A 26,481-nucleotide genomic window follows, 5' to 3' on the forward strand; every position below is an offset into this window, starting at 1 on the left:
ACACAGAGGAAGCTATTCTTCAGCACACCATTGAAGTAACTAGGCAGCTTGACCTAAGGAATTAGTACCTCAGCAAGTACTGTTTTAAAGAAAAACTTAAAAAAAAAAAAAAAAAACTTCGTAGTTCCTGCAACAAGTCTTTGCTTCCACCCTTCCCTCAGTCAGCATTCAGAGATCTCTGCTCTATCCCAGCTACGGGTAATATTTTGTACCCAAGAATTAGTTGCTCTCCATGTTTTGGGCACTACCAGTGAACTGAGCCAGCCTCTAACAGCCACCCTCAAGTAGCACTGGGCAGAGAGCAATGCCTTCCAGCTGGAATTTTGATCTCATGCACCTTGAGCCAGAGGCCCAGACTCCTAAGCTAGGTCCAGTAGAGAGCCTCTGAAGTAGTTCAGTAAACAAGTGGTTTTTGCTTAGACAAAAGCAGCTTTTATTAAAGACAAGCTAGGAGTCAAACGTGCAAACCCCACCCCTACATGGACCAGGGGATTGGTCACAGCAAGGAAGGAAACAAGTGTCTTGTGCCATGACCAGGGGGACACTTCTCCAGAAGTGCAGTGGCCAGGGTTAAAGCTTCAGTCTTTACCCACCTGAACAGCCCTGACCTGCTAAACTGATTTACGGTACAAGAGTCACCAGAATGGTTCAGCCTGCAGGAGCCATCCAGACATGTCCCTCCAGCTTGGAGCAAGGACTGTAACAACCCCGTTACCTGCTGTAAACAGGCCCAACTCCACTGAACGGAACGGTCTCACCTGCAACTCTTACCCACAGAGTAGGTCTTATTACGGATTTGGTTTTGGGATCCAATAGGAATAATCCCCACCCCCTTAGCTGTAGTTTTGGTAAATTGGAGTGTTTGCTAAAAGATATCATTCCCCATGTCCCGTTTCCTTCTCAGGGTTTGCAGAGGTTATTTGAACATAGCAATACCATTACATAACAGAGCTAAAAACTTCAAAATATCTGTACATGTTGGATAACAGATTTTTTTTTTAAATATACTAGTTGAAATAGTCAAAGATCTGGATAAAAACATTAATGCCAGAAGTTAAATATTGGTTGGCAATCTCATCCTGTAGTCCACGGTGTGGGTTACCATGGTAGTGTTCCCCCTTGACCGTCTAGAAAGGAGCCGTTGTCTTTTTCACTGAGATTAGCCAGAACTGAGAGGATACCTGGGATAGCTTCTTGTATCTGCAAGGGAGCCTAGGAGGATCAAGATTAAAGAATTATTAGGAGTATCCTTGGGGAAAGGCAAGCAATAGAATTCTACTTAAGGGTGTGAAAGAGCTTCCTTAACATTGCACTTAATATAGTTTCCTAGCTAATGAGATGTGTTAAGGCAACTGGCTCTTCAGGGCCTTCAACAGTTACAATTAGTGTATTGTAAGAATGAACTAGAAAGCCAGCATATTTTAAGGTGTTGGAATACAAGGTTGGTCCTACTTAAAAAAATAAAGAGAGTGTCTTGACATCACTAACCATGTCTCCTCCCATGTCAGTTTGAATCCAGCCTGGGTGCAGAGAAATACAAAGGATACCATCCACTTTCAAGTCTGCAGCAAGACACCTGGTGATCATATTCAGTGCAGTCTAGAAGAGTGAAGATGGTATCAGTAGGTCAGTTTCACATATCAACTTTGAGGTCTGGAAGGAAGGCCACCAAGTTAGTACCTTACTTCCACCCCCACCCCCCACTTGATGAGTCAGGGAGCTGTAGAAAGGTCACATCCAGAAGATGTACTTCAGACACTGGACTTCAGTCTCCTCTCACCTAGAAGATGCCAATCAAGAGCTGGCCAAAAAAGTCAATGGAGCTAGATTGGTGCAAGTGAGAGGAGAATCAGGTGCCAATCTTTTGGTCAAGTTCTGATGGATCTGGAAGTACAGTTTGACACTCACATGGAAGAGTCTTGTAATTATTCTTAGTTCAAGGTTCTGAAAGGCTGTATTTATATAGTGGGTTGGGGGCCTGTGAGTATATAGATACAGCCTTTCAGAACCCTTGAACTAAGAATATTTACAAGACTCTTCCATCCAAGCATTTAAGACCAAAGACAAAGAAAAGGTAACCTCTTCCTTCCCTCCCAGCCTACAGGATACCTAGATGAGTTTAATGGAGCTACTTGGTTTGTGCAGTCATGGTTGTATTGAGTGTCTGAAGAAACAGATGATGTTCCATTTAATTCTAAAGCAGCAAGGTCCTAGCACCTTAGGAGTTGAGAAGGGCATGTTGTTGCAGGAGAGGGGAGGAAGGAGGAGGAAGAATGTCTGCCATAAGGGACATTTATGTCATTTAACCCAAGCAGCCAGTATTATATTAAATCCATCCTTGGATAACAGAAACCAATACCAGATCAATCACAGTCCCTGGATGTGTAGATGTTAAAATCCATATACTGTGATTAGTGTCAACATGAGAGACTTCCACTCCTTGCAATCAGTTTAATATTGACCACCTTGCTGACGCCTTGCACTATGGGAATAGGTATATCGTAGGTCTAGGGAGCTCTCCGAAGAATGCTGGGTGAATTTAGAAGGGACTATTGACAAGGCACTTACCTGGATTGTATAGTGGTTAGTTAAGGACAGCGTGTTCCATATTCTTGTTGGAGAAGTTTGCGGTAAAAGGGATCTTTGTGCAGAAAGGAGGACTACAACAGCTCTCTCTAGTCTTATTTTATATTGACTAGCAAGTCTTTACCTAGTAAAGTCATCTTATACAGCATATCGAATTAACCACTATTTCTAAGTTAGTTACCAGTTTAGGATCCCCTTTAGCTCAGAGCTTTGCCTGGTTTCAGTTGAGCACAGCGTTGGAAAACACCCACCTTCGCTATTCTATAGGGATAGACTTTGAGGAACATCTCATTTGCCGTGACCAGTTGCATGGAGGCAGCAAGCGACGACATATTGATAATGGCTGCTCGGTGACAACCCATACCGGTGCTCAACTGGGCTGCCTTCCTCAGAAGGGGAAGAAAGGCCTGCAAGAGAAAGAGGGTTCATTTGATTTAAACTTAAAATTTCAGTCTCAGCCTGATCAAGACCAATTTGGGATTAAACACACTCTTCTGTTAAGAGCACAGAGCAATACAGCCATGACAGTGTTATGCTACTAACAGACCAGTAGACCCTCTGCAGAGCTAGCTACTGATTTATGCTGACTTTAGAACCACCACAGACCTATCATTCACAGGAAGCAAGCGGCTTCTCAATTTAATCCTTTGCTTATTTACAGTCCCAGAGTCTGCTCAGGGCCTGGCACTATGGACTCCCGAAGAGACACAAAGTACTCTTGCCCCACAAGACAGGGAGATTTGCATACCACAGAAAGGCTAGAAGCTGTCTTTGAGGAATCCACCACGTACTGTTCATTACTCAAATCAGAGGGCATGGTCAAACTTTATGTGGAGTGTGACACACTCAGTGCTAACGTTGAGACTGGCCTAATTGCCTAACTGACCTCTCTCCAGACTAGTTTAAGAGCTTTGAGAATCAGCATTAGCCAGTCACCATGCAGTTAAGCATTAGCTTGTCTCTGGAAGACTCACCAGGCTTGTACAATGTAAAGAGGCATAGGTGGGGCTCAAGACGACTTATATGGGCAACACAGAAAGGACAGATCCTTTTTAGTCTCTTTCACAAAGTAAACCCATGTCCCGGTCTTACCTTAGTGACCATCAACTGAGCAACTGTGTTGGTTTCATAAATGGTGAGCATTGTTTCAGCAGTGACTTCTTCCAGGGAAGCAACCACATTGATACCAGCATTGTTAATGAGGCAGTTCAGCCCTTTGTCTCCTAAGATCTCTTCCACTTCCTTGACTACTTTCTTTATGCTGTTTTCACAGACCACATCTGCCACAGGGAGGAAAGGAAACACCAGCAATGAAGTGGATTCTGTAGGACAGTGAGAGTCTGTGTGTCCAGTATGGGCTGGAAATGCAAAGCCAGTGCATCAGTCTGGCTCAGGATAGGTGTAGAAAATACACGTGGTAGAAATTTAAGTCCCACTGAAACAAGCATGGGCAGAACATTTAGACAAGAGGAATGTTACATGGTCTATGTTGTCCCACGTGTCTTCCCTTTAATGAAGGTGGGAAATAAGGGCTTCCTCACCCCAGTCTGATACACATCTGGTCGTGCATGGCCAGTCTTCTTGCTTGATTTAGCTCAGTTTTTCTTCATGCCCAGAAGGGGCTGAGTGCACCACAATTTCATGTTTGTCACATCAAGATCAGGGTACGAAGAGGACGTATGATCTCAATCCAGCACCAGGACTAGTACAGTGTGATCAAATACAAGCTAAAGGAGAGAGAAGGAGCTGAGAGTTTGGGTTCCCCCCACCACCACCCCCGCAAGCCATTCTACATAGAGATGAGATCCAGACAAAGTGTGGATCCAAACTCTGAGGTTATTTGAATGTGGAGTTTCGCCTCAGTCCCACTCTAGTGAGGGGCTGACAATAAGTTGGCGTGCTTTAGTGTGGGGGGGGGGCAGGGGAAAGAGGAGTTTTCTTCAATAGGCAGTAGTCAGATGTCAAAATTGATCTCAAAAACAGTGAGTTTCAGTTAAATGTATACAGCCTGTGATAGACAAGTAAATGAACCCTGAAAGCCAAGTATTAGCATGGACCATTTCTCAAACACGAGAAGGAACCAGACTCTCACACAAGAGAGTTATAAGAAATCTGTACAGCACCAGAGATCTGGGGAGTGGCTTTACGTTATTTGTGAAGAGATGCGGCTTCTGATCTTCCACTCCCATGTCTCAAAAGCAACCCAACCTTGCTATGGTAACACATGGTTCAGTTTGTCAGGAGGCTCTTTCACTCACCAAGCTGGAGTAGTTTGATGTGGCTATACTGCTTGCTGAGCTGCTGGAGTTCCTAGAACCAGAAGGAAAAAGTGAGTTGTGGTCTCGTCTGCCTGTGGTTATGGCTCAGTTTTCAGGAATGTGGAGCACTCCGGTCTAGTTAGCTTCCATGGGAGTGAAGGCACAGGCCACCTCTGAGAAATCAAGCTCTTAGTGACTAACTTAGTAAAGCCGCTAGCAGCCCCACACCGTGAGGGCACCCCGCTCAGGTTCTCCATTAGGCTAGCATGCAGAGCGTGTATGCAGCCAGTCTAGCCATCATATGGAACACCACTGGTGAGCCCCATCCTGCGATGGGCTTCTGATAGCAGGATATTGTGACTTCTATTGCATGCAGTTGCTGGACAGACATTACACCGCTTCCCACTCAGGGGGTCAGCTCCTGAGTCACACACCCTTCCCCCCCCATTATAAAATAAGGTGTTTAGTCATTTAAGATTAGGGTACCTCAGCTGGCAGCAGCCCAGAAAAGCAGCACTAGCTTAAGTAAGGAGCATTTGATGTTTGAGACGGTAGAAGGGCAATCAGTGGGAAGTTTTTTTTTATTGTGCAAGACTCGAGACTGAATTCTTTTCAGTTCCATGCACTACAGTTCAGTTGTTCTCCACAAGACATTCACAGTGAAATTAAAGACTGAAGTTTAACTGTCTAGGGAAACAAGAAGGAGTCACTAACTTTTAGCAGGAATACAATTGCAATGGTAACCTAGCTGCCACTAGGCAGTGTCAGATTCAGGTTGATAGATCCTGGGGGAACACTGTCCCTGCTAGGCCCCAAAGCAGGGTGTAAATCCTAGCCAAATGAAACCGACAGGATGGGTGAAACCTGCCACATGGTGCTCCCCCCAGGGTGGCTCGGAATGCTAAGCTCTGCCTACAGCCTGCTCAGGAAGCCCATACAATACAGTGTAGCTATTAGTAAGGATACGATTTTCTATTTCTATTTTTAAATAATAAATGTCAATAAATTTCACCCTTTCAAGCCTACATATAAACCAGGGGTCTGCTGACTCAGTCAGGCGCCATAGCTGGTGAGTTGTTGCACAAGGTGATTCTTGGCTAGCTAGGTCCGTAATCAGCAAGGGTGGAGGGATCTCCAACTTGAAGACATGCATGATCCTTCCAGACCACTCTGAATATAGGACACTTCTCTTTCTAATTAGGTTCCCACATTCAAAGCTAGTCCTTCTACTATGGTCCCCTCTCCTGCAGTGTGTCCCTGTGTGATAGCACATTTATCCCTAGAAGAACTCCCGTCCAGGGAAAAGTGAAGGGAGGGACAGTGGAGGGCTATCACTCTGGCTTTGCAATAGCAGATGCTGGTGCTTAACAGTTCCCTTTGGTCACTGCAGCCTGTAGCTAACTAGGAAACTGGACTGTTCCTTTTACATAAAAACTTTGGCAGATGAAGAACTCTGTAGCCAGCAGGACCCACTAATCAAAATGAAGAGTCAAATCTTTTCTGGGACACTGAAATATCTCAGACGGACACAAAGTCTCTAAGACAAAAGCTACATTCTGGAAGGCTTTGTAACTTGTTACATTTTGGGGTGGAAAATGAACCACGTGTTGCGTTTGAAATCAGAAATGCCTGAGGAACTTTATTCAAGTATACGTATACAGGGAGAGTCAGCCATAGCGGCTCTGTGTAAGCAGAAAATACAGGAGTTAATATAGCTGAACACCACAATTTGTTAAGCACACTTCCTTTAACATCATGAAGAGTCAAATCTTGAAGAGTCAAATGAAGAGTCAAATCTTTTCTGGGACACTGAAATGTCTCTCTCAGACAGACACAAAGCCTCTACGACAAAAGCTACATTCGGGAAGGCTTTGTAACTTGTTACATTTCAATCTGGGGTGGAGGCAGCACCACTGATCCTGGCTTTGCCTAAGTCACGACTGACCCTGGACTAGGCACAGCTGACGGTATCTTAACTCGAACTTGTTAAAATAAACACAACCCAGTGACAGCGAGTGGTCACAAAAGTCTGTGGAATTTACCATCTGTGAAAAGTGCCAGGATGATACCAAAGGCCCAAGTCTTGTTTAGGAGTTCAAGAGGAATATCGAGGCAAGGTTCCCAGCTGACAAGCCTTGTGCCTTGTCTGTAAGGGTCACCTCAAGATGTCTGTGGGGGGAACTGAAGTCTCCACGGCTTTTCCCATCGCTCACCACCCTGAGGCTGCCAACAAGAGGGTCAGTTCTGTTTGATTCAATCACTAATCAGACTGATAGCAAGCACCAGCTTGATTAGCAGGAGGCTTGGCATGAAACTCACTGAGCCACTGCCACATTGCGAGCGAAAAAAAAAGCCATGCGGACTATTGTACGCTTTGCTGTTTATGCTGTCCTTAACCACTGCTTTTTGAAGATTGTGAGGGCTGTGTCACAGAAAATGGCCAAACCAGAAGATGCCTGTGTGTGTTTTTGCACACATTCAGAACCCCTAGAGTTTTATATTGCATGTTTGTCCCCTCACCATTCTCCAACTTAATCCTTTTAGATTTCTTACAAATAGTCTTTTTCTTAAGCAGGATTCTGTAACTTTTTGTGCGGACCAGACGGTCAATATAAAGCTGTAAGCAGGCATCTTCCGGTTTGGTCATTTTCTTTAGAACACGGTCAGGATCGCCACGGAATTGCACAGCATTTATCGAGGTCACCCCTTGTGCTAAATGTTCTTGGGTGAGGCACAGACATTGCATAGCATAACCTTTGGCAATAACAGTGTTTAATAAGCTTTCCAAACCCAGCTCTGCACACAGGCCCTGGAGCTTGCAGTTTATATCCACTGAAGTCAAAGTCACACAGTCATGGCGCCATTGGGCTGGTGCATCTATGACACAGCCCTCACAATCTTCAAAAAGCTTTTCCCTGAGACAGTGGTTAAGGACAGCATAGACAGCAACGCATACAATAGTCCGCATGGCTTCTTTACGCTCACGACGTGGCACTGGCTCAGTTAGTTCCATGCCAAGCCTCCTCCTAAACTCCTCATAGCCACATTCTTGGAGTCCTCTTCAACAATTTGTATCGGTGTTGAGCAAAAACAAGGTGGGCCCGGTTCATCTTCGCTGCTTAATGCGACGCTGTCCAGGGCCTCCGGGTCCTCTAGAAAGACGTCATCTAGCTGTTGAGAGATTTTCGGACAAGAAACAAGTGTAAGTTCCCACTGCTTGTTTTTAGATTTACACAACCCCTGGTTCCTAACCCATTACACCCCATGCTCATCCATCACTTCTTAATCATTCATTTACCTGAGCAACGTCTTTTCCATTCACCTTGTCTGCCGGTGACTCCCCCGAGCTGCGTTCTCCTTCCTCCTCCAGGGGGGTGGACAACAAGCGGCCACCATGCTCATTGGGGTGTCTCACAAGCAGTTGGGTTGCAGGTTCAGGCATATCCATCAATGGCTGGGCCAAAGGGCTCCCCTCGGTCTCTCCTCCTCCTACTCAGAACTGTTGCTGATGTAGCGCTTTCTCCACGGATGGTCAAAGACCCTCGGGGCTAAAACAAAGTCTGAAGTCCTCACGGGGGTGGTAAAGGAGTCCATGTTTCCACAAGTTCTAAAACACGCGTTCTTGGTAAGAGATGGCCTCTTCTGCCCGGCGCCAGGACTTATGGGGTGATGGTGCTGTGCTCTGATTGGCAGAGGGTCCTGGGAGGAGTTCTTAGAGGGGTCACTTGACCCTCTTCTGAGTGGTTCACCCCGTCCCAGAACCTGCCCTCTTTTGGTCAAATCTGCTCTCAGGGCGGTCCTATGTGGCTGAAACCCCTCCTGATTGGTAGAGGGAGGTGGGAGGAGTTCTTAGAGGGGTCACATGTCACACCTTGCTTCTGGCCATGTGGCCGCCTCGACCCCAGAAGTAATACCCCCATAGGGTGGGACTTCCAGTGACACGCGGGCAGGGTTTAAGGGGTCACGGGGCAGGGTTAGGGTTTCGTTGATGGTAGGGCCCTGAGACTATTTACGTGCACCTGTAATGAACCCCCTAATAATGGGCTCAGAGTAAATATGCTGGACTCCTCAATTAAGAACACCATACAAGTGTACGAGGAAAGATGTTCTCTGAAGAGAGGTGTTCAGGTATTTAAGAGGGCTGCACTGTCCATGAAAGTGTGTTTGCAGTGATTGCACAAGTGTATTTAAACAAGTTTCTTGGGCAGTCCCAGCCTCCAAATACCTCTCCAGCAGTTCTAAAACTGTGGGTTGGTACCCCAAAGCGGGTTGTGACCCCCTTTGAATGGGGTCACCTAGTGCCGAAGCCCGAGGGCTTCGGCCCTGGGTAGCAGGACTCAGGTTGCGGGCCCCCTGCCTGAGGCTGCAGCCCTTGAGATTCAGCTTTGCCACACACCCACCCGCCCAGAGTGGTGGGGCTCATGCTGTGGCCCCTCCACCCAGGGCAGTGGGCCTTGGGCAGGTTCAGGCTTCGGTCCCCTGTCCTGGGGTCATGAAGTGATTTTTGTTGTCAGAAGGGGCTCACAGTGCAATGAAGTTTGAGAACCCCTGATAGTTATTGTGGGGAAAAAATCCAGTAGGACTAAACTTCTAAGTCGGCCTAAAACTTTGGTCAAGCTAACTGTATGGTAAAAGCATAAGTAGAGGCTGAGGAAAATTCCATTGTGCGGCAGCTGCAACAGAACAGCTGAGGAAATGTAACTCTAACAGCTAGAAATTAGGAAAGACTCACTAACCGCAAAGAACAACCTGTCAATAACAGGAAAAGCTGGTTTTGCTATATCCCAAATAAGGAAAACTACTATTAGAGCCTGTACTATATGCCAAATAAGGGAAAATGCTGTTAAAGGAAGTGTGCTTAACAAATTGTGGTGTTCAGCTATATTAACTCCTGTATTTTCTGCTTACACAGAGCCGCTATGGCTGACTCTCCCTGTATACGTATACTTGAATAAAGTTCCTCAGGCATTTCTGATTTCAAACGCAACACGTGGTTCATTTTCCACCCCAAAATGTAACAAGTTACAAAGCCTTCCAGAATGTAGCTTTTGTCTTAGAGACTTTGTGTCCGTCTGAGATATTTCAGTGTCCCAGAAAAGATTTGACTCTTCATTTTGATTAGTGGGTCCTGCTGGCTACAGAGTTCTTCATCTGCCAAAGTTTTTACGTAAAAGGAACAGTCCAGTTTCCTAGTTAGCTACAGGCTGCAGTGACCAAAGGGAACTGTTAAGCACCAGCATCTGCTATTGCAAAGCCAGAGTGATAGCCCTCCACTGTCCCTCCCTTCACTTTTCCCTGGACGGGAGTTCTTCTAGGGATAAATGTGCTATCACACAGGGACACACTGCAGGAGAGGGGACCATAGTAGAAGGACTAGCTTTGAATGTGGGAACCTAATTAGAAAGAGAAGTGTCCTATATTCAGAGTGGTCTGGAAGGATCATGCATGTCTTCAAGTTGGAGATCCCTCCACCCTTGCTGGTTATGGACCTAGCTAGTCAAGATCACCTTGTGCAACAACTCACCAACTATGGCATGTGACTGAGTCAGCAGACCCCTGGTTTATATGTAGGCTTGGAAGGGTTACATTTATTGACATTTATTATTTAAAAATAGAACTTTCACTGTGGAGACACCAATTGTTTCCCTTAATTGGAGTTTACAGATAGGTAAAGAAAAAAATAGGTTGCTTGAGAATTTAAAACACTCTGAAATGAGGATATTTTGTATCTTGACAACTTGTCTTTTGACAGTTACAAAGCTTTAACTTTGTGAATCTCAATGTTGATTAAATAATTGTTGTACGACACCCTCCCATTGTTTCCCACAACCCTGAAAGTTTAAATAGGTAAAAATAAGAAAATCGTTATTTTTTAAGTATCTTCCATCAAAATAATAATAAAAAAAATTAAATTCTGCCAAGCCTATTTTCACGTGAGGGACTCCCACCAGGGCATTCTCTGTGCAGGGTCCTTAACTTTGAACCCCAGGTTTTGAGAAGGGTAGAATAGGAGGCGTTCCAACAAACCAAGGTCCATTGGCTTTCAGGGCATGCTTAACTGACCATTAACTGCTCGCTCATGTTTTCCAGAACAGCACAAGTGTTTTGTTAATCCTGAATGAGTGAGCTGGAATGCAGGATTGATTTGGTGAGAGATCTGTAGCCATTTCTATTGCACACGTAACTAGGGCAATGGGCAGGTAGTTTAAAAAAATACATTGAACAGTACAGAATCAGACAAATCCATGCTGAAGTGGGGTATTGTACTCCTAAGAGAAGGGGTAATAGACTGCCTGCAGGCTCTCTATCCTCAGAAGTCCATTTGCTATGCACACTCTGTAGACAACACCTAGGATTTATTCAGCACAAATCAGTCTAAGCCGGCAGAGACTCACATATAAAAGCCTTCAACTGTTCTCAATTATCCCAGGGGTCAGCAAGTTACAGGAAAGAAAGACATTTGCTGCCTTCTGTAGCTGGGAGGATTGGGTGGAGGGATCCAATGTGTTCCCAGGTCACTGGAGGAGAAGTACCTCTGGGTATATGCTGGCAGTTAGCCTACAGAGGGGAGGGTTACAAGAAGATCAAGCAAAATATTTAAGTTCACAAGACAGGCTTTTAAAAGCCAGTAGCAGCTTCTTTCCCACCTTTTCAGGTGCGTTCTGGAAGCAACTCAGGTCTCCTGTAATTGGATTTTTACAAGTCCGGATTAGGGAGGCCTTTCAGACATTTCCACACGAGTTCATCGTCCAGCTCAGGAGAGGACACTAGGATCAGTCCATTCTAGTCTGGTTAGCTTTTTTACATCCACTTTTCAACCGTAAGGCTACACAAGGTGCAGAACAGTGGAGAATCAGGCCCTAGGTGGTTTTGGGGGAGGCGGAGGGAAGTTCCTGAACTGGGTAAACATGACTTTTCCCATAGATCTACTCCATGGGTACAAAGAAGAGCACATGGCTCCTATTTATAGCCAGGTTGAAGTGAAGTAAAAAAGCCTTTGGAGGGGCAGGCTCTAACATCCTGTTGGCTGAAGCTTTGAACACTTCCAGCTCCTGCTTTACTAAAAGAAGTTGAGCTCCGGGATATTTGAGTGGGGAGTAAGGAAGAGACGATGAATAGCATTGCTTTTCTGCTTACACGTGCTTAATAAGAGCTCATATCTGGCATTCAAAAAGTTAACACAAATACTGTTGCCAAGCCATGATGTTATCATGAGTTTTGCCAAGTTTGGTGTTTAAGGCCCCAGCTGCTGAAGTCAGGAGAATCTCTCCTTTCATTGGAAAAAAGGGAGTTTCTAGCTCTCAGGGCTGCCGGAAAAGAAGAGCTTAGACAAGACACCTTGCAGGCGCTGCCGTGCCATCTACCTTCTCATTCAAAACAAGGTTTCAAAGTCTTGAGACTTTCAGAGGCCCCACTCAGGATTTTTGAATGCTTAGTGCAGGCAACATTGTTCTCTTAATTTCTGTAATGTGTAACTTCTGTTTTCCCCTCCTCTGTAGGGTTTCAGAAGCCACCTTTTAGCAACACCCCTCGCTAGGGGGAAGGAGTGTTAATTTCAAGCCATCTTGAGAGACTATTTATTATTTGTATTGATGTAATGCTCAGAGCATTGTGCTTCAACCGGTGGCTTGTGTGCCAGAGCCATCCAGCCTGCAAGGGCCTTCCAGGTGGCCCACTGCCTTGTGTCAGCTGTTCCTTCCTGCCTCCTAGGAAGCCAATCAAAACTGCTCAGAAGCTGCACAGATCTCCTCCTCCACCTCTCCCGTATCCCTGTGCCCAAGGTCACAAAGGAAATTTGGGGAAAAGCCAGGAATTGAAGCCCCATCTCCCAAGTTAATGCCCTATCAGCCCTCTCAAGAGGGCATAACATAAGAATGGCCATACTGGGTCAGAACAAAGGTCCATCTAGCCCAGTATCTGGTCTTCAGATAGTGGCCAATGCCAGGTGCCCCAGAGAAAATGAACAGGTAATCATCAGCTAATCCATTCCCTGTCACTCATTTCCAGCTTCTGGCAAACAGAGGCTAGGGACACCATCCCCGCTCATCCTGGCTAATAGCCATTGATGGACCTATCCGGCATGAATTTATCTAGTTCTTTTTTGAACGCTGTTATAGTCTTTGTCTTCGCAACATCCTCTGGCAAAGAGTTCCACAGGTTGACTGTGCATTGTGTGAAGAAATACTTCCTTTGTTTGTTTGAAACCTGCAGCCTATTAATTTCATTGGGTGCCACCTAGTTCTTGTGTTTGAGGAGGAGTAAATAACACTTTCTTATTTACTTTCTTCACACCAGTCATGATTTGAGAGATCTCCATCATATCCCCCCCTTAGTCTTCTCTTTTCCAAGCTGAAAAGTCCCAGTCTTATTAATCTCTCCTCATACGAAAGCTGCTCCATACCCCTAATCATTTTGCCCTTTGCTGAACCTTCTCCAATTCCAATATATCTTTTTTGAGATGGGGCGACCACATCTGCACACAGTATTCAAGATGTGGACATACCATGGATTTATATAAAGGCAATATGATATTTTCTGTCTTCTTATGTATCTCTTTCTTAATGATTCCCAACATTCTGTTTGCTTTTCTGACTGCTGCTGCATATTGAGCAGATTTTTTTTTTAGAGAACTCTCCACAATGACTCCAAGATCTTTCTTGAGTGGTAACCGCTAATTTAGACCCCATCATTTTATATGCATGAAGAATGCAGGAAGGCACACACCAGACATTCTCTGAAGTCAGCCAAGGGCAGAATTTGACCTTGCAATTAGCAGGTTCAAGGACTTATTCCAAAAGGCAAGGGCAGACCAGAGAGATATGCTGTGAAGTTTTCACCAGGATGGTTCCCCCCTCCCCCTTCTGTGAAAACAGGGTGGGCCACAAATTATTACCCCACTTGCAAGTTAGATACCTCAAAGCTACGATTAGTAATCACTTGCAACAAATGAAGTCTGGAGAGTGCCTGGGCAAAGAAGTCAAGTCTATACCCACAACATTGTAATAGGAATGCCAATTGAAAGGGGGGCAGAGGAATCTAATGAATTGGCTGAGAAGGTTTCAAGAATACAGATTTAAGTCTACAAATGAATCCATTTGGGTAGCGATAAGCGAGCTGATCCCAACCTGAAGGAAAGAGGGATTAAAAAAATAAAAATAACACTGACATATAGACATGAAGCAAGACTGAAATACACCAAGGCAATAAACTCTTTTTCTAGTGGAGCAAAAATCCCATCACACAAAAGGCAAGGGAATCAGTGCAACAGAAGAGATCCAGGAGACTAGTACTGGTTGAGGAGGCTTTCAGGAATCAGGGGGAGTTAGCAGGAATTTACCTATCCAGCCTTGAGTGAATGAGGGAACAAGGTTAGTGACTTTGAGGGAGGTTTGAGATGGGGCAGCTGTATAAGCAGACTGCTTTCCAGATGTGCCTTGCAGCTCAGAAAGGAGCTCTGGCCTCAGCTCTGGAATGTGCAAGAGCCCTCGGAATGCCTCGTTAATTACGTTTGAGTCTTGTGCCCATGAAAGGTGGAGTGTTACAGGCACTAGTCAAGTCACTAGCTCCCCAACGCATAAATGGGAGCTTTTGTACGATCCCGACCCACCTCGGAGTTAGATATCAAGCAGAAAGTTTCAAAAACCAAACACACCCACCCGCCCCCCCACACCCACCCCTTAGGGAGTATAGCCAGTTTCCCAGCAGGTTGATCCTTTGGAAGAGGACTTGTGCCGCACCAGGGACGCAGCAAACACGGAACTTCTCCCCCCCCCCCCCGGACTGATCCTTGGGTTTTGCCCTGATCCACACCCCGGAGCCCCATGGGGAACAGAGAGCCCCCCCATCCCCGGCAGGGGTGCTGGGACAATTTGTATACTGGGGGGGGGGGTGTGCTGAGAGCCATTGAACCAAATTTTAAACCCTGGATATGATGGAAACCCCACTTCAAGTCAGGGGGTGCAGCAGCAACCCCCCCGGCACCCCTAGTTCCAGCACCTCTGCCCCAGGGCTGCCTCCCTCGCCTCCCTGGGCTGCAGAAGGCCTCGGTGCACGTGCGCTAACACCCCTGGGACCGGCCAGGAGAGCTGGCCCCGGGGGCGGGGGGTGTCTCGGCAGGGCCCCTCCCGTTTTACCTGCGCCTTCTCCGGGTAGCGGCACGTGGCGATCACCCAGTCGGGAGCCGGGCTGGCGGCCGCCAGCCCCCGCACCAGCCCCAGCCCGATGCCCCGGCTGCAGCCGGTGATGAGCACGGAGCGGCAGCGCTGCTGAGCCATGCTGGGGGCGGGCGCCGGGGACACGGGCCGGCCGGCTGCGGGCGGGGCGGCTTTAAACCCAGCCCGGGGGTCGGGGGAGGGGGGGGGAGGAACCGGGGCCTCGCCCCCGCCCACCCAGGGCCCCACCCCCTGGCTGCTCCCCTCCAGGGTCCCATCCCTCACTCCCACCAGCTGCTCGTCCCATATCCCCCCAATCCCATCCTAGGGTCCCCTCCCGCTCCCTGCCCCCAGGGGATCTCGGCATCTCGCCCGCTAGCTGCCCCGCCGCACCCCAGCCCCATCGCCTCCCAGGGTCCCGTCCCACCCCACCCCACTCATCCCAATCCTATTCCCCTCCCAGGGTCCCCCACCCCACCCCACTCATCCCAATCCCCTTTCAGGGTCCCAGCCCACCCCACTCATCCCACTCCCATTCCCCTCCCAGGGTCCCCCACCCCATCCCACCCATCCCAATCCCATTCCCCTCCCAGGCTCCCCAACCCCACCCCACCCCACTCATCCCAATCCCCTCTCAGGGTCCCAGCCCACCCCACTCATCCCAATTCCATTCCCCTCCCAGGGTCCCCCACCCCATCCCACCCATCCCAATCCCATTCCCCTCCCAGGCTCCCCAACCCCACCCCACCCCACTCATCCCAATCCCCTCTCAGGGTCCCAGCCCACCCCACTCATCTCAATCCCATTCCCCTCCCAGGCTCCCCCAACCCACTCATCCCAATCCCAATCCCATTCCCCTCCCAGGGTCGTCCACCCCACCCCACTCATCCCAGTCCCCTCTCAGGGTACCACCCCACCCCACTCATTCCAATCCCATTCCCCTCCCAGGGTCCCCCACCCCACCCCACTCATCCCAATCCCATTCCCCTTTCAGGGTACCAGCGCAACCCATTCCTTCCCCAGGCCCCCAGATCATCTCCTTCCCCAGCCCCCCTTGAAAATCTCCACCCACTGCCCCCTCTCTCCTTTCAGCCCTTCATCCCACCCCACACCCTCTGCCGGGCCCCTCATCCCATTTGCTCCCCGTCCTGCTTTGCGAGCTGCACTTCCCTCCCCCGGGTCCTTATCCCATCCTGCCCCCCCTCCCCAGGCCTTCCCCTCCAGTAAGTGGGGTGAGACGAGGGCTTGACAGCTCATCATCATTCCAGTGTCCCCACAGAGAGGGCCCCGCTCCCCCAGAGATGCCATTTCTCTGCTGTCTTTTTGCCCTTTCCATGGGTAGCCCCTGGGCTGAGAGCGCTTGGTCAAGTAGAAAAGTTGCAGGCTGAAAAGTAAAGAAAAGATCAATTCCCAACACATGTGCTGCAGCTGCAGCTAGTAAAACACATTCCTCAGCATGAAGCCGTTTGTTTGGTCTTGGGGGCCACTGTAACCAAAGAGGAGGCCCCTGGGCAATGCAATCAGAAATGAATGGTCGGCGGCGGGGGGGGGGGGGGGGGAGGGGTTCTGTTGAAAAAACAAATGTGCTCAGGAATTGATTAGATTTCCATGGAGGAAGGAGAATTTTTTTTTTTTCTTCCCCACCATGGAAAGCTTTCTCTCCCTCTCTCTGCTTCTCTTTCAGGGTCACGACCCCCCTCTTTGTGACGGGCTGAGGCGTCTGGCTGCCAAGTGGGGTAAATGGTGAACCCATTCAGCATTAATATTTATATTACAGTAGCAATTAAAGGCCCCAGCCAAGGATAGGGCCCCGGGGAGCTACCTTCCATTCCCTACCCACCCCTGGTCCTCCAGTGATGTAGGTCAGTATTATTCTCCTCTCGTTTTACAGATGGGGAAACTGAGGTGCAAAGAAGTTAAATAACTTGCCTGCATTCTCTGTTAGGTGGAGCTGAAATAGATCCCGGGAGTTCTGACTTCAGCACCCTGCATTGCACCAACCCGTTCTTTGTTGGTTTCTGTGTTATTTCTGCTTAAGAGAAACCACTCTGATAGCTCTAAATAATGTTTGGGATCTGCACATCTTCATCATTGCTGGCCAGCCCGAGAGAAGGATTGCTATTCATTTATTCATCCCAAGATCTTCTTCCACCTGTACTGGGGTGGGTGGGGGCTCATTTCTGATTTCTCATATCTAAGGCACCTCAACACAAGAAAGGGCTTGATTAAAAGCTGCACTGACTAGTCAGATAGCCTCTTGTACGAGATCTTTGGATCTGTCTCATGTAAAATGGCACATAGGTATGGTAGCCAGTTTATTCCTTATATGCTAAGTCTCTGTACACAACATCAGAACCACGTCAAGGCTTCCATCTTCCCATTACTTGCTTGCAGGCCTGTCAAAATCAGTCAGAGAACATTCAGTGTCCAAAATACCCAGCTGATTTACTCTGTGTGAGCGAAAGGAGTCAGATCCTGCCAAACTGTAGTACTGGGAATAGTCTCCATATTCATGGAGGCAGCTACTGATACTGTGGGTAGAGTGTCAGGCCCTGCTTCAACAAAGCTCTGAACCATGTGCTAACTTTAAGCAAAAAAAAGGACAAGTTCTGGGAAGTAGAAGATTCTTTCTAACAGGGCAGATTGTGCAGGGAAAAGTACATTAGATTATGTGTATTAACTTGCGGTATTTTTATTGCATCACAGATACATATGACACTTCATAAACATACAGTCAGAGTGATAGCTAGCACCGAATAGCCCTTTTCATGGACACATCTTACAGCACTTTACAAAGGTGGGAAAGCATTACTGGCCCCATTGTGCCGATGGGAAACAGGCAAAAGGTGAAGTGACTTGCCCAAGGGCATAGAGTGAGTCAGTGACAAAGATGGTAATAGACCCCACGTCCCTGATTCCCGGTGATGTGCTCTATGTGCTGGATCATACACCCTCATAAGACAGGTTACCTGCCCCAAAGAGCATACAGTCCTGAACAGAGCTTTATGGGGTTTTCAAAGGCTTTCAAGTTAATGTGTAATTAAAGACACAGGGCCAGATTCTCCGTGGGTGCAAGTCAGCATAGCTCCACTGAAGTCAATGCAGCTGCACCAATTTACACCAGCTGAGAAGCTGGCCCATAGCTCCCATGCAGAACATCAGCTGCCCCGACCTAAGTTGGAGTAGGTGACCTGGTTCCGAGTATTCCCGGCTGAGTGTTGCTAGGCAGCCTCACTAGAAACAGGTGTTTCTGTTGTCCCTGTCCCAGGTGCTAGCTAGCAACCTTATCCAGCTGCCTTTCTTCTTAAACACAATCCAAAATTCAACCAAAAGGATTTATTTGGCAGAGCGTAAAATCAGGGAGTTGGGGGCGAAAGGCGGATCCCATATCTCTAGCCCACAAATTGAAGCCAGTGGAGCTGTGTCATTTCACAAGATCTGAGCCTCTGCCCCCTAATAATTATCAATACATCCATCATCCTGCAGCAGGGGCCGCATGTTGGTGGTGGATAAAATGGAATGCTCCCCATGTGCATATGGGACATGAGCCGACTCAAGGGAAAGACACCCTTTGATTTTAACAGGCTTTGGGTCAAGTCTATAGGGCTGCCCTATACACATGGATTAGTTGGGAGAGGCCACAAGAAATGTCCTCTCCTTTCAGTGTACTCACCGTAATCTGTCTTTGTATAAATTATTATTCTCTCCATCCATTAAGACTGAGCTAACTAACTTCACACGCAGTTTGTACAGGCATAGGTTTCCTCTCAACCATGCGCCTTACAGGACACGTCTACACTGCAATAAAAGACTTGCAGCATGGCTGTGGCTGGCCTAAGTCAGCTGACTCAGGCTTGCAAGGCTGTGCTCTGGGACTATAAAATTATAGTGTAGACATTCAGCCTAGGGCTGGACCCTGAGCTCGGAGACCCTGCCGGGTGGAGGGTCTCAAATCCCGGGCTCCAGCCCACACTCAAATGTCTACATTGCTCTAGTTAGCCCTTCAGCCTGAGCCCCACAAGCCGGAGTCAGCTGACTTGGGCTCTGAGACCCCAGTGCTGTGGGGTTTTTATTGCAGTGTAGACACACCCACAGTCACTCGGAGGCACAGGGGGATGGACAACAATCCTTGGACCCAAGGGCCACCTGCTGGTTATGAGTTCAAGTTCTGCTCTTGGCTGATTTCAGAGAATGTCTGATGTGTGCACTTCTGCATTCTTTGGAGAAGAAAGATGAGTTAGTGGTTAGGACGTTGACATGAAACACCTGGGTTCAATTCCTGGCTTCCCGTGTGACCTTGGGCAAGTCACCTTGTCTCTGTGTGCCTCAGTTCACCCACCTGTACAATGGGGAGGATAGCACTGCTCTGCCTCACAGGGGTGTTGTGAGGACCAATACATTAAAGAGCTGTGCTCATGGTAACAGGGTCACTGTGAGTACCGTAGACAGATTGTAAGTGATCCTCCATAACAGCACCCTCAGGGAGGGATTTTCAACTCTAGCATCCTTTCAGGCACATCAGTTTCAAGGCTGTATCCGAATGTTGTCCATTGACATTTCTCTGTTGTCGGGTTGGCTCCCCGGTGGCAAGATTGCCTAGTGACTGAGTTACAGGCACTCGGGATTTGCTCAAGGTTCAGTGACTTTGGAAATAGTACTGCCTGGGGACTGAATGCCCTGACAGTGATGGGTAATATAGTTGCTTATCAAAGCTTGGCTCAGTCTTGCAGATAAGAGGTTGATTTCATGCAGGGAGCTGGGAACAAACACATACTCACCCATGCATAAAGGCAAGCGCTCACGCACGCACACACAAACCAATTTCAAGAGGTCCCAGACCATGCAAACAATCCAGCGTTGGATGTGTTCAACATGCTTTGTTTAAGGTGGATCCTGGGATTAGATTCTACTGCTCCCTGCAAATGGAAGGGAGAGATTCCTCTTCCTGTGCAGACGGGATGTGGTATGACCCAACAGTGAAGCAACAATGTGTACTGACACCTGCACCTTCTCCTTACCAAACAAAGCCCCTGGAGGCATCTCTCTCCCTCTCTAATCTGTTTCATCGATGTGTTGATTTGGGAACAATACTTTCTGAGCATTAACAAAGGCATTTTGTGGCTTTGGGGGATTTTCGAGAAATCCCCTTCGTGCTTAACGTTTCTCAGTTGTTGTCTTTGTGTGTGTACTTTTTTCAGCCCTTGCTGTCTGGACAGGCCATCGGTGTCAGACATCGCTGGAGTGCTGCACCACGGTGTGGATTCAGCAGCAGTGCATGGCCTGCCAGCCATCCTCTGGGTGAATGTGTGTACTGGTATTTCTGTTCTACATTCATGAAGGATACATTCCTGCAGATCTTTGCCATGCCTGCCACCCAAGTTGAAGGGTCAGAAACATTTTCAGTGTACGTTTTCAGTGTACTGTACACAGAACTGTAAATAATACTTTGCCTTCCTCAAGCGCCTTTCATCTGAGGATCACAAAGCCTTTGAGAAATATTAACAACTGCAGCCTCACGGCTTGCCTGTGGGGGTCAGTAAGTATTATCTGGAGGAAATGATGTGCAGAGAGGTGAAGTCACTTGTCCGAGGCTACATGGAGGCTCAATAGCGGAGATTAGAATCCAGCTCTGAGTCCTGAACTCTCAGACCCTTGCATTAGCTACGAGGCCGGGATGGCTCATATATGGAGAGCGGTTCGTGAATCACTGAAATTTTGCTTTACAGGGGTTTATACAGATGTTTTCTTTCATTTCAAATAAACCCAAAGCTTAAGCAAAATTCCATGGAACACCCGCCTGCTTCCTCCTGTTGGGGACACTGGGGCATGGCCACTAGGTAACTCGAGGGGATGGAAGACCACGAGTGTCGATGAAGCCCCCTCGCACTAGGCCCAAGTGTCCTTGGCCCCCCCACCTGGAGGCACTCACAGCAGTTATGCTGAGGATCTGCAACAATATGTTGCAAAGTCAGACTGCCTGAAACTAAACAAGGCCAAACAAGGCAGATATGGCAGAACAATGCTGAATAAAGCAGCCTTATGTATGGTTTAACAGATGGTACAGAGAACAAGGGAACTAGCTGGGAACTGGATTGGCTGGCTATATGGATACTTAGGGCAGCTTGCTATTGGATAAGCATGCTGAAGAAAGGATGTATAAAAGCCTGTGTAACTTCCTGCTCTGGGTGCAGGATTTGAGATTCTGTTCTCCCTGTACCTTGTTTGCAGCTGCAAATAAACTTTTCTGCTTCTCCACCCCGTTGTGATTATTGGGTGATGCACACCGGGCAACGAACCCCTGCTGTTGTTCGCCTCTGGCACTGGGTGCCGGCAACACTCCAGTTCAACTCAGCAAAACCGTGAGAAACAACAGCCTGCACTGGGCATGGATGCAAAGCCATGAACTGTCCTTCTCAGAGTTCCCAAACCTTACTGAACCTTTCAGCACATCTGGCCTGCTTCATGCTTTCAGTAAAAATGTGAAAGGAGGTGAGTTTCATGTGATTTCAGGGTCAGGTGCAAGCATTTTATTGGCCAAATGGGCAACTGTCACAACACATTTCCACAGGCTGTTCGCTTTCATTGAAATCATTGGCAAAACTCCCATTGGCTTCAACGGGAGCAGCATTTGGGCTATGCTGGATAAATTATCCGGCATAGCCCAAATGCTGATCCTCATTTATACAGTAGGGCTGAAGTCTTCAAGGTTGCCTGAGAGATTTGGGCACCCAATTACCATTCAAATCAACAACGATCAAGCATCCAATTGCCTTCGGAGACTTTGAAAACCTCAGCCCATGTTATTCGAATCCATGTGCTATGTCACCAATTGGCCTGTTATTCTGCAAATCTCCCCTTAAGAACAGCCTTTTCACTGTTACACACTTCCTGTTTGAGCACACTGTCTGGGGACATTATTCTGATGCACTCACCCAGAAGGGAAAATATGTTCTTTGTTGACTGTCCCTTTCTTTGTTGATCTAGAGCAAACATAGGTGTGAGGACAAGAACTTCTGCCTGTACAACAAGAGTCACAGCTGCTACATCCATTTATTAGGAAACATCAGCCAAGTAACCCTGGTTAAATATTTTCCTTTGACACAAAAGCCCTTAGCTCAGGAGAGAAAGTCTTATCTGTGGGACCACTGATAGCCCACAATCTCAGTGATGATCAATGAGGTGGTTTGTTTGGTGTTAGTTGAATGCCAGATCTCCCGCTTTGGGCTTGGGTTAAACATGACGAGCAGCAAATGCTTATTCCTTGTCTGCACTGCACCCCACAGTCACATGAGTTAACACGTGCGAGGACACAATTACAAACTCTAGCACAGACAAGCCCTTTAAGCACAGCCCACTAAATGTTATTAATGACCATTAGCACTTACATCGAGTTTTCTTCTTCAAGTCACTAGTACTGATATTAACTGTTAATGCCTCTCTCTCGGCGCTCAGTCCTGCCAGGTGCCAAGCAGCCTGGCTGTGACCCAGCGAAGCATTTAGGCATCTGCTTGACTTTAGACACTTGAGTAGCCCCATTGACTTCCAGGAAAATTAGGGCTTAATTGACACTCATTTAAGCTAATGGCAAAACTCCCCTTTACTTCCACGGGGCAAGATCAGGCTCTTACTCCCATGGTTTAAGGTAAGCTCATGTTTAAGTACTTAGCTGAATTGGGGCCAGACTGCTCAGCACCTGGCAGGAGCATGTTTGTACTCCACTTTTCATGTAGACGTCTCCAAGCACTCTGCTAAAATGAGGATCATTGGCCCCCATTTTATAGATGGGGAAACTGATGCCCTGTATTGCTTTCCCTGTACATCACAGCACCCATGGGAAAGGGTGTCTTGGCTCTTGTCTTGTGGAGAGTCAGAGCATTAGGGACCAGAAGCCAATCAGAAAAACAACGCCGTTCATCAAGAGCACATTTCACTAGTGAGTCGATACAAAACCCAAACGCAACGTTCACGTGTCATAGAGTCCGAGGCCAGGAAGGACCATTGTGATCGTCTAGTCTCACCTCCTGCAGAGCACAAGCCATAGGACCTCCCTGAATTAATTCCTGTTTGAACCAGAGCAGATCTTTGAGAATAACATCCACTCTCCATTCAAAATACCAAGCCTGCAAAAGTCAGGAAAGTGAAAAAAATAAAAAGGCAGGTTGCTCCTACCAGGGCTGTCCCTGGGGCGGTGCAGGGCCCTCCCCACTAGTCTCCTTGCCATCCACACGGCGCGCCCGCCCTCCTACCCGCCTCCTCATCCCCATCCCGCCTGCCCACCTGTGCCGTGCCTCCCTGTTCACCTCCTCACCTTGCTTGCCTGCCCGCCTCCTCACCTGAATATTGGGACAAATGGCATCCCGATCAGACATCGGCTGGGATGCGGGACAAAGGGCTAAATATCGGGACAGTCCTGATTTTATCAAAGCATGGGGCCCCCCAAAGCAGAAGGCCCAGGGCAGTCGCCCCGATTCGCCCTACCCAAGGGACGGCTCTGGCTCCTACCTTAGCAAGGAGCCATGTTCCACAGACATGGTGCTGCATCCAAGTTTACATTTAAGCGAAACAAGCAAAACCAGGAACAGAACATCCCACATCCATGCAATGGGGCCAAGTTAACATTGTAGGAGCCTGAACTTTTGGAACTTCCTGACTTTTCAGTGCTTGGAATTATTTTAACTGCAGCCAGCAAAATCAGTGGGGAGCGAGGGGAGGAGCCTTATGTGAGATTTTTCTGGCTTTGTGAAGAAACGAATCCGACAGGAGAGTGGGAGAACAGAAGGGAAGAGAGCAGGAAAAGCTGGAAGCTTGCACATTCCTTCAGCTCTGTGAGCAACTTGATCTGGCCCTGTTCAGCTTATTGAATGTCCAGGTTCAGAGCAGAGGCGTCCTTGATTCTGGGACTATGCAAAAGACTCCCAAACCTGACAGCTCTCTTCTCCATGGGGTTCATAAATACTGCCTGCCCTCAGCTCTGGGACTGTCCTTTGACCAGCATTGCCGTCAACATCTCCCCACACACCCCACTTTCTGTGCTGACCAAGCAGAAGTGGACAAGCTGGGAAAACTGTGGATGCTGTGATGAGGTGTGTACCCCACTCCAGCCCTGATAGGGTTAACGGGGGTCTGTTAGGCCAGTTAATGAACCCTGGCCAGGTAACCTAAGAGTGAATCCCGGCTGGGCCAGCACTATAAAGCCATCTACTATGAGGCCATCTTAAGGGCCGACTGGAATTGAACTTTCCTGCGCTCTCTCTCAGATGTGCTGGGGAACATTGTGTGCCCTTTGCCCGCGGGATCTTGCACATTTAAAGGGATGATCAGGACCCTGGTGATCTGCTGCTGGCAGGCCCATGCTAAGATAGGTTGGCCCCAAGCTCACCTCATTCCAACCTCCTCTCCTTCCCCTTAACGGGACAGGAGGGATGGAAAAACCTGCATTCCATCCTCCGGCAGAACAGCCACTGAAGACCACGGGAGCGGCCCCCCGTGAGCAGGAGATGTCAAGGGAGCTAGTGTCAGCATCTCCTATGTCCCAGGGGCACTGGGACACTAAAAAGGTGAGCACCTTCTGAAGCAAATGCAAATGGGATTCCCCAGCTGCTCAGAAATGTTTCTGAACAGCAAACAACAGCCCATTCCAAGGGCAAAGTCATGGCCTGCAATACCTGTTATCATGATAACACTGTTAATGGGGCCGAAGTGCCTGCCCCAAATCTCTCCCCTTGTGCCCACAGAAAAGCAGGTGTAGCAATGCGGGAGGGGAGGGAAGCACATCTTGTTCTAGCCCAGCAGCATGGGATGCAGCAGTGGGGGACCATACCTGCAGAGGCTGCTACTTGAACCCCTTACAGGCAAGGACGGGAGCTCATGAGAGATGGGCCCAGGCCACAAAGTATGGATTTCATAAGCACCGGGATCGGGGCTCTGGGGTTTTGGATTGAGCCCAGCCTCTATTCTTTGGACGGATCAAGCAGTGAATCAGTGCCCCTCCCTCCCTGCATCTGCAAGGGCATTTCCTGTCGGAAACCGCTGAGGAGGAACTGACACCATGCAGTCCTTGTTTGTTTGTTTGTCCTGTTTGGTTTGTGGCTAATACTAAGGGAGGGACCCTCATGGCTCAGCAAAACTCGTACAGCTGAGATATGGATCTGTCTAGCCACGTACCACGCCCTCCTCCATCACTGCCATAGTAGCTTTCACACTGCGATCCCCAGCTTGATCCCAATGCAGGGCAGTAGCGAAGGAAGGCCGCTGTGTCCCACACGTCATGGGCTGGAGGGACTCAGCCAATCCCCTAGTCCTCATCGTATCACGGGCAGCAGCACGAACCAAGTCCCATTGTTGGGACAGGGACCCAAGACACATTGGGCCAGGGAGACAGTGAACGCCCTTCACAGCCCAGAGCAGGACTCCTGCAGACAGAACTGAAGCCCACTGGGGAAAGTGCATAGGGCCACTGCCCAGCTCGCTGCCTGCACTCGCTTTGCCAAAGCCCTTCAGAGGAGGACAGGAATACACGAGGGCAAACAAGTGAATTTGTCTGAGCCCAACGTCCTCTCCCACGGGTCTCCCCACGGCCGGTTGAGCGCTGCACACGGGGGCTGCAGTCTGAGCCTGCCAGGACATACATTCATATGCTGAGCTCAGAGTTCTTTTCTGTGGCATCAGCGCATAGTGTTCCTTTGAAAAGGTTTCAGGTGAAGCTGGTGCTTATGAAAGGTAACAGCCCTTGGCCAGGTCAGGGCTGTACGCAGCTCTGCCAAGGCGCCTCTGTCCCAGACTCCCCACCCCTGCTCTTCCAGGCCTTGGCTCTCCCCAGAAGCTCTGCCAGTTCACTTTGCTCCTTGCTATTCCAGACCGAGCTCTCAGGCACCAGCGACCAAGGCATGGCAAATTAGAGGTCTGTTTGATGGGCAAAATGCAGATGGGACTCAGTTCACTTCAGAGCCAGCAGGGGTAAAGAGCTAGGGCATCAGTGCAAAGCTAGTTGGGGCAGAGCGTGTCTTTCTGTTCTGTGTTCGTACAGCTCCTAGCACATTGGGGCCCTGGCCCACGAATAGGGCTCCTAGGTGATACAGGAATACCAATAATCAATCATCACAGATTGTCACGTGGCTCCTCTTTTTTGAGGGATACCTAAGGCAGAGGTGAAAGGTCCTACGGAGGGAGCTGGCAGCGGTCCCGTGGGCATGCTTTTATCTGCAGCATACAGCATGCCTGTTGTTACTCTACCCAGGGAAGTGAATGCAGTGGAGGAGGGAGTGGGAATTGGCTTGCTTGGCTACAAAACAACCCAGCATCTTATTGTCAGTCTTAATATTTTGTGCCAAATAATATGAGAAAGTGACGCAAAAGACCTGGCTTGTTTTTTAAGAAAAAGGGAAACCGTGGTGCCGGTGGGGTGGGCTGGCAATCGCACGTCCGAGGTAGGTCCACAACCTGAGCAGATTAAGTTACATTGTTCTCAGCACCCTGTGGAGGAGGAA

At 48.4% G+C, this 26,481-nt stretch overlaps 1 protein-coding gene across 1 annotated transcript; it reads right to left on the reverse strand.

The window, feature by feature from the left end:
• Positions 1 to 487: 487 nt before the first annotated feature.
• On the reverse strand, positions 488 to 15,141 carry LOC142000711 (C-signal-like). Its single transcript, XM_074975180.1, has 6 exons — positions 14,978 to 15,141; positions 4,845 to 4,896; positions 3,679 to 3,866; positions 2,838 to 2,993; positions 1,489 to 1,599; positions 488 to 1,212 (listed from the first exon to the last, which is right to left on the reverse strand). The coding sequence occupies exons 1-6, from the start codon at positions 15,116 to 15,118 to the stop codon at positions 1,099 to 1,101; spliced, it is 762 nt and encodes a 253-aa protein (XP_074831281.1). The 5' UTR covers positions 15,119 to 15,141; the 3' UTR covers positions 488 to 1,098.
• Positions 15,142 to 26,481: the final 11,340 nt, after the last annotated feature.

The sequence above is a fragment of the Natator depressus genome, chromosome 18, assembly GCF_965152275.1.
Source record: "Natator depressus isolate rNatDep1 chromosome 18, rNatDep2.hap1, whole genome shotgun sequence".
Lineage (NCBI taxonomy): Eukaryota > Metazoa > Chordata > Testudines > Cheloniidae > Natator > Natator depressus.

Coding starts and splice junctions, on each gene's coding strand:
- LOC142000711 (XM_074975180.1), bottom strand. CDS start 15,118: ATGGCTCAGCAGCGCTGCCGCTCCGTGCTCATCACCGGCTGCAGCCGG. Junction 2,994..3,678: donor CTCAGTTGATGGTCACTAAG/GTAAGACCGGGA, acceptor TTTCTCTTGCAG/GCCTTTCTTCCCCTTCTGAG. Junction 1,600..2,837: donor ATCCCTATAGAATAGCGAAG/GTGGGTGTTTTC, acceptor TCACTCTTCTAG/ACTGCACTGAATATGATCAC.